Source organism: Sebastes umbrosus, chromosome 1 (assembly GCF_015220745.1).
Source record: "Sebastes umbrosus isolate fSebUmb1 chromosome 1, fSebUmb1.pri, whole genome shotgun sequence".
Lineage (NCBI taxonomy): Eukaryota > Metazoa > Chordata > Actinopteri > Perciformes > Sebastidae > Sebastes > Sebastes umbrosus.
The window spans coordinates 14,559,027-14,573,626 of record NC_051269.1 but is presented as its reverse complement, the minus strand read 5'-3'; the positions used below and the strand labels follow the sequence as shown (position 1 = coordinate 14,573,626).

At 40.3% G+C, this 14,600-nt stretch overlaps 2 protein-coding genes across 2 annotated transcripts; one reads left to right on the top strand and one right to left on the bottom strand.

Annotated features, from left to right (window-relative positions):
- aurka (aurora kinase A) lies at window positions 1-5,612 on the top strand. The gene is made up of 9 exons (XM_037786115.1): window positions 1-315; window positions 713-780; window positions 1,170-1,506; window positions 1,591-1,633; window positions 1,720-1,911; window positions 2,939-3,077; window positions 3,319-3,467; window positions 4,829-5,003; window positions 5,154-5,612. The coding sequence occupies exons 2-9, from the start codon at window positions 715-717 to the stop codon at window positions 5,334-5,336; spliced, it is 1,284 nt and encodes a 427-aa protein (XP_037642043.1). The 5' UTR covers window positions 1-315; window positions 713-714; the 3' UTR covers window positions 5,337-5,612.
- Window positions 5,613-7,880: 2,268 nt separating this feature from the next.
- Window positions 7,881-13,999, bottom strand: slc32a1 (solute carrier family 32 member 1). Its single transcript, XM_037784897.1, has 2 exons — window positions 12,769-13,999; window positions 7,881-10,419 (listed from the first exon to the last, which is right to left on the bottom strand). Exons 1-2 carry the CDS (start codon window positions 13,177-13,179, stop codon window positions 9,232-9,234), a joined length of 1,599 nt encoding a protein of 532 aa, XP_037640825.1. The 5' UTR covers window positions 13,180-13,999; the 3' UTR covers window positions 7,881-9,231.
- Window positions 14,000-14,600: the final 601 nt, after the last annotated feature.

Genomic DNA, 14,600 nt, shown 5'->3' with positions numbered 1-14,600 from the left:
ACGGACGTTTGAACCAGAGCAGCAGAGTGTGAGGCAGTGTGCTGCGAGACAACAGATATCACTTTATACTTCACCTTTAGTCAGCTTCTACCTTCTCACAACACCCAACCGGAGTTTAGAAGGCGTTATAGCGTTGATAATCCATCTCTTGGTAACGTTAAACTGAGTATTTATGTAGTCACAAACGTTATCTCTCGTCAACTGGCCGACCTAGCTGCTAGCTAACGAGGCTAACGGAGAAGCTAACTGCTTTGAGTTTATATTCTGGATAAAGTATCGGTCAGCTGCTCCTGGTCACTGTGCAGTAACTTTAAGTAAGTAATGATGTATAATATGTATCAGTAGTGTTTGTGTTGTGATGTTTTAGATGCTATAAGAAGCTAACTGTTAGCTCTGAACTCGTTGTCGTTAGCAACGCAGCGGAGGATGCTGACTAACGTTACTGTGTTCAGACTGGCAGCGTGCTTTACCGTCATTATACATGTTTTATTAATATAATAACACGTGTTTATATATGTAAGGGAGCATTAGTGATATGTTGCACTACTTGTGTGACAGTATAGCCAGAGTAAACTCACCTAGAGTGGCTACAAAGGGTTAATTAAGCTCTTTGTGTTAGTGACCTGTTGAGACCTTTGTTCTTCCTCTTTTATTATCGGGTTTGTTTGTTTGATTACAAACTAATGAAACAACTTCCACTTTACATCTTCTCAGATGATGGACTCCTCTGCCACACACAAGCTGACAAAGGAGGTGAAACCTCAAAGGCCTGAAGTGAAGGTAACTAATACACAATATTACACTGATCAATATAAAACCACTGCTGTCACAGATTGGGGGCTCACTTTCATCATATATTGTTGTGACTTTGTAAGCTTTTAACTTTAGATTTGTAGTGCACATCAGTTTCTGCACACTTTATGAGTTTCATGGTGATATATATTAGTTCAATATGTTGCCCTATTCACCTGTAGTGTATCCCCTTAATAGTACAACAAAATTGGTGTTAAGAAATTTAGGGTAACTAGTTGTCAAAGTAGAAATCCTTTGAGTGTTTAACCAGCTATTGACGATGGACCAAATGAGAAGCACACAGAAAAGATGGAGCCTTCACTCTTTCTTTTTAAAAGACAGTTTATTCAGTGTTTGGTGATTTCCTTTGATTGCAGTCAACCGGTTATGGGCCAAAGCGGATTCCTGTGTCACAGCAGTCACAGACGGCTGTAGTTACACCAACTCCCCATCAGCGGGTTCTTGGTGTGTCAAACGGACCTCAACGTGTTCAGCGGTCTATGACCCACCAGAAATCAGCATCTCATGTCTCTGTTGCTGTCAAGTCCACGCAACCCGCTGATCAGAACGTGAACCCTGCTACTCAGAATGGAAATCGTGCACCACAGCCCAAACGTGTTTCTCAACAAAGCCAACCAAAGACAAATGTGGCCAAGGTGAACCCGGAGCTGGCCAAACCACCATCGGAACCGGCAAAGCTGGAGAAGCCACAGAGTAAGCATAATACAAAGTTTGACAAACTAATCAATATTGTGTTTTTTGGATGCTAAAATGTGTTTTTTCTTCTTTTTTTGTTAGGCAAACCTGCCAAGATTGATTCTGCAAATGCCTCTTCATCAAAGTATGTCTAAGTGTGATTCATTATACTTCATTTTTTTCATATAGTCTTGGTTAAGTCTGTAACTATGCATGTTTCTGCTCACACAGTAAGCGGTGGAGCCTGGACAATTTTGACATTGGCCGCCCCTTAGGAAAGGGTAAATTCGGCAATGTCTACCTGGCCAGAGAGCGACAAAGTAAGTTCATCTTGGCCCTGAAGGTGCTCTTCAAGACGCAGCTGGAGAAGGCCGGGGTGGAGCACCAGCTGAGGCGGGAAGTGGAGATCCAGTCTCACCTCAGGTAATGTGGTGTTTCAAATTATGCAATATAATGCTACCAAATATAAATCCTGACTGTAGTCTGGCTGACCAGAGGCAGTTTGACACAGTGGTCATCCTTAATATTGAATTTTAAAAGGCTCCGGGACTTAGGTTGCTGCTTACCCAATTTCTGAATCACTCGAAAAACAAACCTGCTTAATTTTGTTGTCCAAAGTCAATGTCACCCAGTTTGAATGGGACAGTAACACAAACTCAAATGACCAGTGGGTTTTTGATATGAAGCGGGAAAAAAACAAATGTGTAGAGGACAACTCGGTTTGCAGCAGCTAGATACTGCTACTTACTAGAAGAGAACATGGCAATACAAACAGCAGCCAGGACAATAATTGGCATGTGGAGTTGATGCCTAACTTCAATATTGAAATAACCCCTTCTAACGCATCTTTTAAAAAGAGTGAAGACAGCACACTGGCCAAACTGAAATTAGCTTTTTTTGGATAATTATGTATATACATACATACATAATTATGTATACAATACACTTGTAGACTTGCGTCTCTGTGTACAGTGATGACGAGGAAGGATTGGGTCCCCCTGTTTAATACAGTGTTGGGAGACTCGGTAGATATGCGAGCCTCCTGAATGACAGAGGTGCTTGTGTAAAGCTTCTCACTATCAAGTGTGAACACTCTTTTGTGCTCCATTTGGCCGTGCTGGTGTGCCACATGTTGTGTCGCAGCAAGGCCAGGAAAACAAGTTAGTTTTTTTTTTTCTTCTATTGCAACTGGGTATTTCATAAACGAGCAGAATCATGCTTAGTCCATGTTTCTATTTTAAGATAAAAGCTGATTAGCTCATGCCGGTCTTTGAAAGTTTTGCCCTGAGTGGTTGCATTTTGGTAACCATGTATTAAAATCCTTGGAGTGAACTCAGACTGTGGACCTCCTCTATACAGCAGCTGAGGCTTCATTTAGTTTGCTCTTTTGAAATCTTGTTTGCCTATTTCGACATTTCCCCAAATGCTCTTCTGCCTCGCTGTCCTGCAGGCACCCGAATATCCTGCGCCTCTATGGTTATTTCCATGACACATCTCGTGTGTACCTCATCTTGGAGTTTGCGCCCAAGGGTGCGCTGTACACTGAGCTGCAACGCTGTGGATGGTTTCCTGAGGCCAGAAGTGCTACAGTAAGTACCTTTTTTTTGGGGGGGGGTAAAATTTATACTTTGCTATCAAATGAGCAATTGACATCAGCCACTTAAACACATGTATAATTTTATTAAGTGAGCGTAACTATTAAAGTCCATATACGGTGTATACTAATTCCAAAAACCTGATGTTCGTTCCTTTATTGAATGTTTAAAAATTAAGAGGATGCTGTCAAATACGATACATGTAGTATTCACCATGCTTTATGTGCTGTACTAGTACATCATGGAGCTGGCAGATGCCCTCAACTATTGCCACTCCAAGAAGGTGATCCACAGGGACATCAAACCAGAGAACCTGTTACTGGGGGCCAACGGGGAGCTGAAGATTGCAGATTTTGGCTGGTCTGTTCACACGCCCTCCTCCAGGTATGTACATACGCTTTTGTTCACAAGGCACCTTTTTTTTGTTTTTAACTAGGGCTGTCAATCGATAAGATATTTAATTGCATGATTGGCCATATTTAATGTTTTTATCTGTTAAAAATGTACTTTTAAGGGAGATTTGTCAAGTATTTACTACTCTTATCAACTTGAGACTGGGCAAATATTCTTGCTTTTTTGCAAATATATGTACGTATTTATTATTGGAAATCAATTAACAACCCAAAACATATTGTCCAGAAACCCTCACAGGTACTGAATTTAGCATAAAAAATATGCTCAAATCATAACATGTAAGGATGTAACATTAAGTTTTTACAACGAGATGATACATATCACTTTCCATGGTTCCGATACGATTCCAGCACGATATTTGGCTCAGCCAGAGCGATACAATACAACTCAATGATTTGAAATCAATACAGTGACTTTTTTTTTTTTGCCAAAAATTCGATCAGTGTGACTGTGAAATAAATAGCTGGATACTGGACAGTGCACGTCAGGATTCCTCAAAGTCTTCTTGGATAGATTAATTATTGATATAAACAAGTAAACACAACGATTAACAGCAAATACATATACCTTTTATTTGAAAATAATAAAAAGTGCAACTTCAGGACCTGCTAATTCATTTTTATTTAATTTATTTATTTATTTAACCTTTATTTAACCAGGAGGTCCCTTGAGATTAAAATCTCTTTTTCAAGGGAGACCTGGCCAAGATGGCCCACCATTACAAAGTTATGAAAATTATACAGTGGAGCATGGAAATTCAGTTCTCAAGATACAAGGCAATATTTAATAAAAAATATAATGCAACCAACTTCTCTTCAGGTCAAATGAACAGTGGTTTAACCTGCTGCTTCCATTCTCATTTTCGAAGCAAAAGGTAGAGCAATAATATTTAACAAAAAATAAAGCGCATGGCATCTCAGTAAATGCGTTGGTACCAATGGATTCCTTATGTTTTTAGTTTCACATGATAACAGTATCTTCACTCTAGCTTTAAAACTGATTTTTAACACTTTTAAAACCCTCTACAACCTACAAATCGCAAGTTACGATAAGGCGTTAACGCCACTAATTAATTTGCGTTAACGCGTCATTATCGCGTTAACTATGACAGCCCTATTTTTTTACCTTTTTGATTGAGAGCCTGTAGTGAAACTGTCATCATAATGTTTGTAGAGGAATACTGTTTTGAGTTGCATTTGCAATTCACTTGTTTGGCTTCAGGGTCTGTGCTCAGGTCAGGAATTATTCTTTGTTTCTTTTTTTCGTTTGTGTCGATTCCTCTATATCACTGAGAGCTTTCAAACTAACTTTATCCATTTCTCTTTGCTCAGGAGATCCACGCTGTGTGGAACGCTGGACTACTTGCCTCCGGAGATGATCGAGGGGAAAACTCACGATGAAAAGGTGGACTTGTGGAGTCTGGGCGTCCTTTGCTACGAGTTCCTGGTTGGAAAACCCCCCTTTGAAGCAAAAAGTCACGAGGAGACCTATCGCAGGATATCGAGGGTAAAGCACGGAAAGCTAGACACCCCAACATATATTGTAGAGCTGCTTAGTTTCAGAACTGTCACCCTCGAGTTTGCAGGCCTGCACTGCAATGTAGTATATAATTGCTGTTTTAATCTTGGAACTGGCTGTCTTTTTTTTGTCATCCAGGTGGAATACACTTACCCAACACAGGTCGCTATCAGTGCTGGAGCCAAAGACTTGGTTGCGAAGCTGCTGAAGCACAACCCCATGCACAGACTGCCCATCCAGGGAGTCCTGACCCACCCCTGGGTGGTTGAGAGCTCCACCAAGACGCCCACAACCCTGAACAATGAAGAGCTCAGTCAGTGAGCCTCTTTGTTCCCATCCACTCATCACTTGGTGGTCTGTACATGTGAGGGCGGAGTGGTGCAGAACATGTGGATGTTTTTGTCTGCAGGATTCTTGAGTCACTTGGTCATCTATTTTTTTTTTTTTCTCTTTCTCTTTTATCTTATCTCCTCCTTGTCTCACCAATGGCGTTCTATTGCCTGTAAATATTTCACTGTTTGTGTAATTATGAAAATTTTATTAAGCTTTTCTAAAATGCCATTACTTGAAATAAAAGATTAATTATCTTTCATGGCATGTCTCTTTGAAAATGTTTCTGTTGTGCAGTTCTAGCTCTCAGTTAATTGTCTTAAGTACTTGGTAAACAAGACTTTGCACTAATGTCCAGTGAGCAAGATGATTCTATCAACTACCCACCTTTTATTAAGCTCCTCTAGAGGCACATGGCCAACAGAGGGCGCCATAATACCACTAGAGTTGAATTGGAAGACTGTTACAGATTTTAGGTAGTATTCATTTCACTGTTAATAAACCTGTTCCACAGTTTATTCAGTTTCTGCTCCAATAACATGTTTAAATATGAAGTTAATATTTTGGCTTGTATCATATTTTTTAGCAATTAGAAGAATTAAACAGACGTGTATCCAGAAGATTGCGTCATTAATAAGTGTGGAAACGGATATTGATCTTTTTAAATTGAGAAGTATAAATTAAAGCTACAGTAGGCTGAATGTTTTTGGCATCATTGGGCAAAAATCCCATAATAACAATTCATTCATATACCATTCAAGTGTTCTGAGAGATAATTAGACTTCTGCACCTCATGGCTCTGTTTTCAGGTTTTAAAAAAATCTAGCCCGTGACGGGAGACTTTGGCCAATCACAGGTCATTTCAGAGAGAGACAGCGTTCCTATTGGCTATTCATTCAACGGAGACAGCTGTCAATCATTTGCGAACTCCGGTCAAACTAAGCAGCTATGCTCAAATATGAATAACATTCTGTTACTGTAATGCCAATTTCTCACCTCAAATTTTTTTCAGAAACATCTTGTGGTGCACTGTTTAGCTGTAAAATGAGATAGTTTGTGAACTTGCAGCCATGTTGAGATCAGGTGAGGAAATACCAGGCACCGCCCACCAGCTGAAGCAAACCAGTGCTACCTAGTTGAGCGTTTGATCAGAGTTTGCAGTGAATGACAGCTGCTCAGAGATGGCTGACTCCAGCTCGGCTCTGATTGGTTATTTTCCTCCGGTCTGTGAAATCTTGCAGATGCCGTTAGGAGCCCTGGAGGACACAGAGGAACATGATTTTTTTTTTTTCACAGATTACCTGTCTCCTGCACTACTGTCAGGATATACTGACCGTTTTATAAAAAAAAAAAATCTTTTAATATTTGCTGCAATTCTCCCTACTGCAGCTTTAAATCCAGGGTCTGTTTTTAATGAGTCAAAGGGGATATTTCCCTGTTGAGAACTAATATAGAGGCACTTGCCTAGCTGTTTGATTTACACATTTATCTAAATATTAAACAACGGTGGTGATTTGGAGGCCAGTAAAAGGTGAAAGGTTATTCAAGTAACAACAATAAAAAAACAAATCTAAAAAGATTAAAGATGGATGAAAACGTTAGAACTAGATGGTAAACCTGCAAGGTCCATGGAGCTGATGGGGCTGCTGTAACGTTTCTGTTTTGGAGCACTAGGTGGCTCTCTAGGCATGATGTTTAATAAAACTGTCTGGGAGATAATTATAGAAGGGAATTCGTATTATTCCTAGTTTGTCATTTTACAGTTCCTTCATTTAGGTCATAGTTTTTTTATGTTTGAAGCTATTTTGTGCTCTACGTTTATACAATTATGCTGTCTGGTTTTAGCAAATACTGACTGGTGATGCATGTCCTCGGGGAAAATGGCACAATTGGCTTTATTTTGCATATAGAATTAAAGCTAAAATCTGGGCTATAACTTAATTGTTTAAGAGGTATCTCAGTTGTTAATCTGGTGACCACATAAATAGAAATATTCGATCCACTTTTCCTGCAGTTTCGTATTATGTGAACTGGCCTTTTGAAGCTTTAGGAGTATAGGGCTCCATCCGCGCATTCATATGCACCAGGTAGCCTGATGTTCCAACAGCTGGAGATTAGCCCATTCAGAGAATAAACGGTTTGTCCAGATGCTGTGCGCGCAGAAAGATCACCGCATAGTGGATGGATGAACAGGTCGAGCATAAGGCCTGATTCCTGCCTGCCTGCAGCAGAAAATCTGTAGAGATGCTCTTCAGTCGAGCACGCAGGGATGCGAGACCTCAGTGGAAAACATGCATGCGTTTTGGTTGGATTTGTAAAAGGATTTAGAGTAGACGGAATAGGCTTCTAAATCCCTCTCACACAAGAAACACACTGCATGAATATTTTCTTCTAGGCCTCAGCAGCCTTTATATTAACCTCCATTTCGATTAAAAAAAAAAATGCAACTATTTTCTCCATTTTCTGTCTTTTATTATAGAGAAAAAAAAAATACATGTTCTGAACGTTTTTTCGTTTTACATAAAACCACACACATTTTTACAATATAATTTCACTTATTTCTTTATTCTTTAATATTAATTTCACGATATATGATAACGACTTTGAGATATACATTCCATCTTTTTGAAACCACAATAACACACTACACATACGTTTTTTATAACATTTCAACAGGACCCATTGGATTGCACAGAATGAAAAATGTCTGTATGCACATTTTCCTCTTTAATGATCTCTTTTTCTTCTTTTTTTATTTTCAGACACCGAATTTTCGAGACGGGATTCTTTCAAATTAATTTCAGAACAGGCCGTGTGTTTTCCAAATGTAATGAAAAAAGCATTATGGTAAATTGAGTGTGCAACATTTCAATTTGGGGTCCCCCATCTATAAGCTGAAATTTGGGTTTATGTGTATCTCGGGTCAGGTGAATTTTGTTATTTTAAAAGCTCAACAAAATAATTCAAATATTGGAGAAAAAAAAAAGAAATCAAATCAAAATTGTTGACAGTTTTCACGCAGAAGAATCGGAATTTGAAAGATTTGTCATTTCCACTTCCCATTTTCATTATGTTTTGTGTGTCTGAAATATCATACATTCAATGCATAGTTTGTATAGCTGCTGTGTACTTTGATATTTTTGCATTTCCAGTATTTTTGAACTGCTCGGGGAAGGTCCAATTTCCTCATTTCTAACGAAACTTTTCTTTTAAATATTTCTATATGCATTATTATTATCAACTGCTGGTTATTGCCATTGTGTTATATCTCCATCTTGTAGGTCCACAGGCTTTTATCTTGATTTTAACACCACATTCACTAGCCCATAATCATATTGCAAATTACCTAATAGAAGAAAGTGGCTTATTTTACTTTTTTTTTTTCTTTAAATAAATCTTAAATCACATTATGCTGTCGAAAAAGTCCATCCAATCACAAACTCTTAGCGTTTACATGAAGAGTGAAGGTCTCATGTGGGGGGAAGCACCACAAGAGCGACGAGAAGAAGACAAAACTGCCCTTTTTTGCAAATTTTTGTTATTTAAGGTCAATATTGTAAACGTTGTTCACTCCACTGGAAAATATGTAATATGTACGTCTGCTCGCATATTTATACAACATGTATATTGTCCATATAGTGTGTGTTTGTGGATGCACTGTTATTACCTCACTACCACTGGCTCTATCTCTCTCTGTCAGTGTGTGCGCGCATTTTTTTTCTGAATTGATGCAAAGACTGTATGAGCGCGTGGTGTGTTCTGCGCGCGCATTTTACGCATGAATTAAAGCAGAGGGGGCTGATTTTTTGCTGGGGAAGTTAATTTTTTCACTAAAATGAAGGTGTTTTTTGCAGTTAACATCTATAGTATCCAGCAATGCTTCTTCTTACTCTTGTATGTTGTACTTGAACGCCTCTATGAGCCCTTCCATGGAGTGGATAAACCCAGATATGCTGCATATACCTCCTATTACGAATATGGCCACGTCAAAGAACACCTGGTGCCATAGCAGCTTTCTCCACAGCAGCCTGAGGTGGAAGAGACTGGGAAGCAGAAAGCACAAACCTGCTCCTGTCAGGCTTCCAGTGAGACCCATGAGGAGAGCAAAATGTGGCACATAAATAGCCATGAGCAAGGTGAACACGACCAGGATGCATCTGAGAGAAAGTCCCCACGACTTTAAGCGTCCATCTCCTCCGTAGCAATCTGGGAACATGGCGCGTCCTCCATCGTTGAAGAAAGACTTCTCCATCACCTCGACAGCAGCGAAAAACGGCAGAGGATACGACAGCAAAGCTTTGGCCACGAGAAACAGGTTGACTACAGCTCTGATGGTTGACGGCAGGTTGTCTGTGATGACCTCCTTGGTGGCATCAGCCCAAGTCAAGTAGGCCACCAGTGCGAAGAGACCTTTGAGGATGCAGGCAGCGATGTGAGTCCAGTTCATCATGCAGGTGAACTCGCTCGGTTTGGACATGTTTCCTTCAAGAGATGGCAGGAAGATCTGTGAGGTGTAGCTGAACACGATGATGCCAATGGAGATGGGGAACTTCTTGACGTCGATGTAGAACTTGACTTTATCCCAGGCCCAGTCTCTGGCTCTGGAGAGGCAGTAGGCGATGACGAGGACGTTGATGACGAAGTGCGCCATGGTGCACAGCAGGCTGAACTTGGAGACCATTTTCAGGTTCTTGAGGAAGGCGCATGGGAGCAGAGCTGCGGTGGCGATGATGGCCCAGGATTTTTGGGAGATGGGCATGTCGGGGAAGCTGTTGTACATGAGGTTTCCGCTCACCACTACGTACAGGATGCAGGTCATCACCAGCTCGATGATCTGAGCTACATTCACGATGTGGCCACCCAGAGCTGGGAATCTGGGCGCGCAGCAGGCGTTGGCAATGTCCACGTAGGAGTCTCTCACTCGGACCAGCTGGCCGTCTTCGTCCTCCTCGTACAGGCAGGAGATGAGGATTTTGCCCGTGTAACAGCACACCACGGCGGCGAAAATAATGAGAAAGAGTCCGAGGTATCCTCCATGCAGGATGGCGTAGGGCAAGCCGAGGACGAACATCCCCTAGAGACATGACAGAAAGAAGAAGAAGAAGGGCAAAAAAACACACATTGTGAATGAGTTTAAACTGTTTGATGACGACGACCCCGAGAAACATAACAAAAAGAAGATTATTTATTAATTTAATTTGATTATTTGTTATTATATATAGCTTGTCCTAATTGTTTGTTATCACTATTATATAGTTATATTATTTATTTATATTAATCTTCATATAAGCCCAGTGGGTTTTTTGCCTCTTCCTGCACTGTATATTATTCATTTTTATTATATTGTATAGTCTTAAATTGTGCAAAACAAATAAACAAAAGAAGAAGGGCAAAAAAAAAAAAACATTTTGAATGAGTTAAACTGTTGGATGACGAACTTCCCCTAGAGACATAACAAAAAGAAGAAGGGGGAAAAAAAAATTGTGAATGAGTTTAAACTTGTTGGGTTGATTAAGAATTAATCATGAATTCTTTTTTTAATTTTTAATTTATATTAAATAAATCTTATTATGGGCCTGAAATATATGATATGGAACTGTTAACCAATAGGATAAGAACAAAAGAGGAGCAATGTCGAGAGAAGTGGGAGAAATGGACATATTAATCCACTTTTGAGTGATTCTTGAGGAGAAATGCGTTTCTGAGTGGTTTTGGGAGAGAAAGACAGTTAAAACAAGTTTTAAAGGACTTGTTTAGTTTCAAAGCCTGTGTTCATTAACATTTCCACTCCAGGCTTCAACGACAAGATGAGGGAATGAACCATTGAATATGTCATAGCAATAAGAAAACTTTGTAGAGACAGGGCAATCTATATCCTTTCATGTGTTGTGTTTTGTTTTATTGTTCTATGTGTATGTTGTCTTTCTGTTATGGAAAAACAATAACAAATAAACATAAAAAAAGAAGAAGGGCAAATAAAAAAAAACATTGTAGATAAATATTTAATAAAGATTCTCTTGGCAAGTATAGTAAGAAAGCCATAACTCGATCCTCCAACATTAGACCAATGGCGGGGTATATTGTAAATTAAATATATTCTAAGGCTTAAATTGGAAAAAAAGTATTGAGTACTGGGAAAAATCGATTGTGTATTTACACCGTTGATTGAAGTGTGACAATGTATATTAAGATGTATTTACAAAAATGTACTGTGATCTGACATTGTAACACCCATGATGACCTCATGTCCTTTGTTCTCAAATAAAAAAAAGAGTTTTAAAAACATTGTGAATGAGTTTAACTGTTGGATGATTAAGAATTAATCATGAATTCTTTTTTTTTTTCATTTTTATTAAATGAATCTTATTTTGGGGCCTTGGATATATGGTGTGCCTGACTCTTCAATGGATGTCACTCCCTTTTTTCATGTTGTGGGTTTTCCACTTCGCTTTGAGCGCATCCGCCCGCCTCTGACGTCACTACGAGCTGGAGGAGACACGCTCTGACGTCACGGTGACCGCCGTGACCACCACTGCCCGTGATAAGGCATGAAAAGGATTGCGTCTAGGGATTTTTTGTCGCATAGCCTCCACGAGCAGACTGCACTCTAGAGTAAAACCCTCGCACTTTGAATCATGTTCCCTTTTATTTCTCACATCAGATAATATCTGCACATAAAAAAAATATTTCTGCTACTTATTTATGCAAAATGTAATTGCCAAGACACTATTGGAATAAATGTGACTAATTACACTTTATGTGTAAAAACATATAAGCCTGTGTGTGTCGAGACATCTTAAACAATTTCAGCATCTTTTTTTTGTTATAACTGAAATTAATTGCGGTTCCTTTAAATAGCCCCCAAATTATCCCCCAAAAAAAGATGGCAAAAAAAAATCAGACTCAATATATATATATATCTCAAAGTCTTTTAAACGATTTTCTTTATAGATTAATTTATTCATTGGCATGCGGAGTTATTAGGTGAGCAGTTATCAGGGGCGTGCATCGGTGACACTAGAGACATCACTATACAGACAAAGAATGTGTGTGAGGGGGAGGAAGAGGAGGAGGAGGAGGAGTAGGAGGACATCAACTACCTCCCTTCTTTCATCGCAGATTTTTGAAATCTCTGCTTTGCTCCAATAAAAATATATCAGAATAGAAAATGAGTTTGGGGGGTTCAAGATATCTAATTCTGGTGATTCTCTTTAAAGCATTAATATTAAAAACAGCAGCTTGACTTTGCTTCAAAGGGACCCTGGTGTTTTGAACATGAATATTTGAATCAACCTTATAGTCTCAGGTGACGTGAGTTTATCTCAAATTTCACAGCTGCGACTTCAGCCAATTAGAACCCGAGCGCACCGGAGCCGTTCAGTTCTAGAATCATCCGGTGAAGTGAGGTGCGTTCTTTTTTTACCTGGATCGCGTTCGTGACGTTCCATCCCGCCTCCCACGCGGTGATTTTTGGTTTGACTTCAGTCAACTCATTCGCCGGTTCTCCGTCTTTAGAGGCCGAGCGAGGAGGACCGGTTCCGTCCCTCTGGTAGTGGCTGTCCCCGTCCAGTCCTCCTCCGTCTCCGTCTCCGTCTCCACCGCTGCCCTCACCTCCTCCCATCTGCTCGGTGGTCATTATGTCCATCTGCATGCCTTGCCGGTGGTCGTAGTCCAGGTCGTCGCAGGCAGCGAAGCCCAGACCCTCCTCGTCTGTGGCGGCCTGGAAGCCCATCCTGGCGAACATGCCGCTCACCTTCGCCTGGGACTTGTTGGAGACAGCAGTGGCTGCATTGGATAGTTTATTAGAAAGCTTGCTTCTGATTAACGTCGCCATTTTTTTAGTCACTCACTCCTTCTCTCCTGAATTTGCAAATGTCTGCAGCTCAATTAGTGTTTTTCTCCTCCAGTCAGTCAGTAAAAATGAGGCTACTTTGGATGATCACAGCTCTTGATTCTCTGCATTAGAGGAAAAAGGAGGCAAGTTTTTAAGACACCGACCGGTTTTTCAGTTTGCTATCTCCACTTGATGTTCAGTCTGCTGCTGCTCTTCTTGATTATCTCCAGGTTCATGTCACCTTCAGACGTCGCTGCTCCGGTTCTGCATCTTGGCACTGCACTGTGCGCGCTCTGTCTGATGCTCGACGCGTATAAGAAGCGCACCGTTCAGTCTCTGGTGTGCGTAAAAGCTTTACGCACGAAGGAAAAGGCGCGCCACAGGTTCTCTGTAAAGGGGCCTATAATAATGTCGTTTTCTTTTGGATTATAAGGTGGCAGGCGGCGTTTGTGGTTCCAGTAGTCGGTTGTCTTCTTTTTTCAGGTGCCTTTACTGATGCCAATGCGGTACCGTGGAGCCCATGGTGGGGGGAAGGGGGGGGGGTGGGGGGACAGAGAGGAGACACGTGTCCTCATCAGCCTGCCAATGCAAAGCACGTCTCCAGCTCCAGCCCTCCCAGTGCCACACCAAGAGAGAAAAAACGGGAGAGATTTGCTGCATTTCTAGGGGAGGTGCTTGCAGTCCCCCCACCATCACCATCACCATCCCTCCACCCAACCCATCATCTATAATACCTCATCCTCACATCCAATCACATTCCTGGGGCCTCAAATCCTGCATAACTTTACGCATATATAAAGGAGGCTGGAATTTGACAGAAAACCCCTAAACTCTTTGGACCAGATTATACAAAAGTAGGATTTGTTTTTTTTATATATATATATTGATTATTCTTTTTAATGAGGAATGAGAAGAAGAGGACGTGGAGCACCATAATAGTAAAGCCAAGTTGCTTCTTGGATTACATGGATTTCGGTTTAAGAACCGTGTTGCGTTTGTTGATGAGGAAAAAAGTATATATTTTCTTGCATTTTGTCTTTGCTAAATGATGGTAAGATATAGAACCGGGAGACTGCACATATTTTAATACAGCTTTAGATTTTTTTTTCTTCATAAATTGTAACGTGTATCTACTTTTATTCCACTGGCTCTATTTTTCTGTCTGTCTTTCTGAAGTCTTCATTCAGGATGCTCCTTCATTCATTCATTCATTCATTCATTCATTCATTCAGTGTCTGTGGTGATGTGACAGTCTGAGCAATGGCACCGTTGAGAAAAATGTATCGGCTATGTATGATTTGTTAAATAAAAATCTGGTTTCAACGACATGTTGACAGAGAACACGTCTTAACTCTCTTGAAACTACATTTATTTTTGTAATTTTATTCATTGGAGGTCGAGTACTCCAGTCTTTTTTTCCA

Coding starts and splice junctions, on each gene's coding strand:
- slc32a1 (XM_037784897.1), bottom strand. CDS start 13,179: ATGGCGACGTTAATCAGAAGCAAGCTTTCTAATAAACTATCCAATGCA. Junction 10,420..12,768: donor ACGTCACGAACGCGATCCAG/GTAAAAAAAGAA, acceptor TCATGTCTCTAG/GGGATGTTCGTCCTCGGCTT.
- aurka (XM_037786115.1), top strand. CDS start 715: ATGATGGACTCCTCTGCCACACACAAGCTGACAAAGGAGGTGAAACCT. Junction 1,634..1,719: donor GCAAATGCCTCTTCATCAAA/GTATGTCTAAGT, acceptor CTGCTCACACAG/TAAGCGGTGGAGCCTGGACA. Junction 1,912..2,938: donor GAGATCCAGTCTCACCTCAG/GTAATGTGGTGT, acceptor GCTGTCCTGCAG/GCACCCGAATATCCTGCGCC.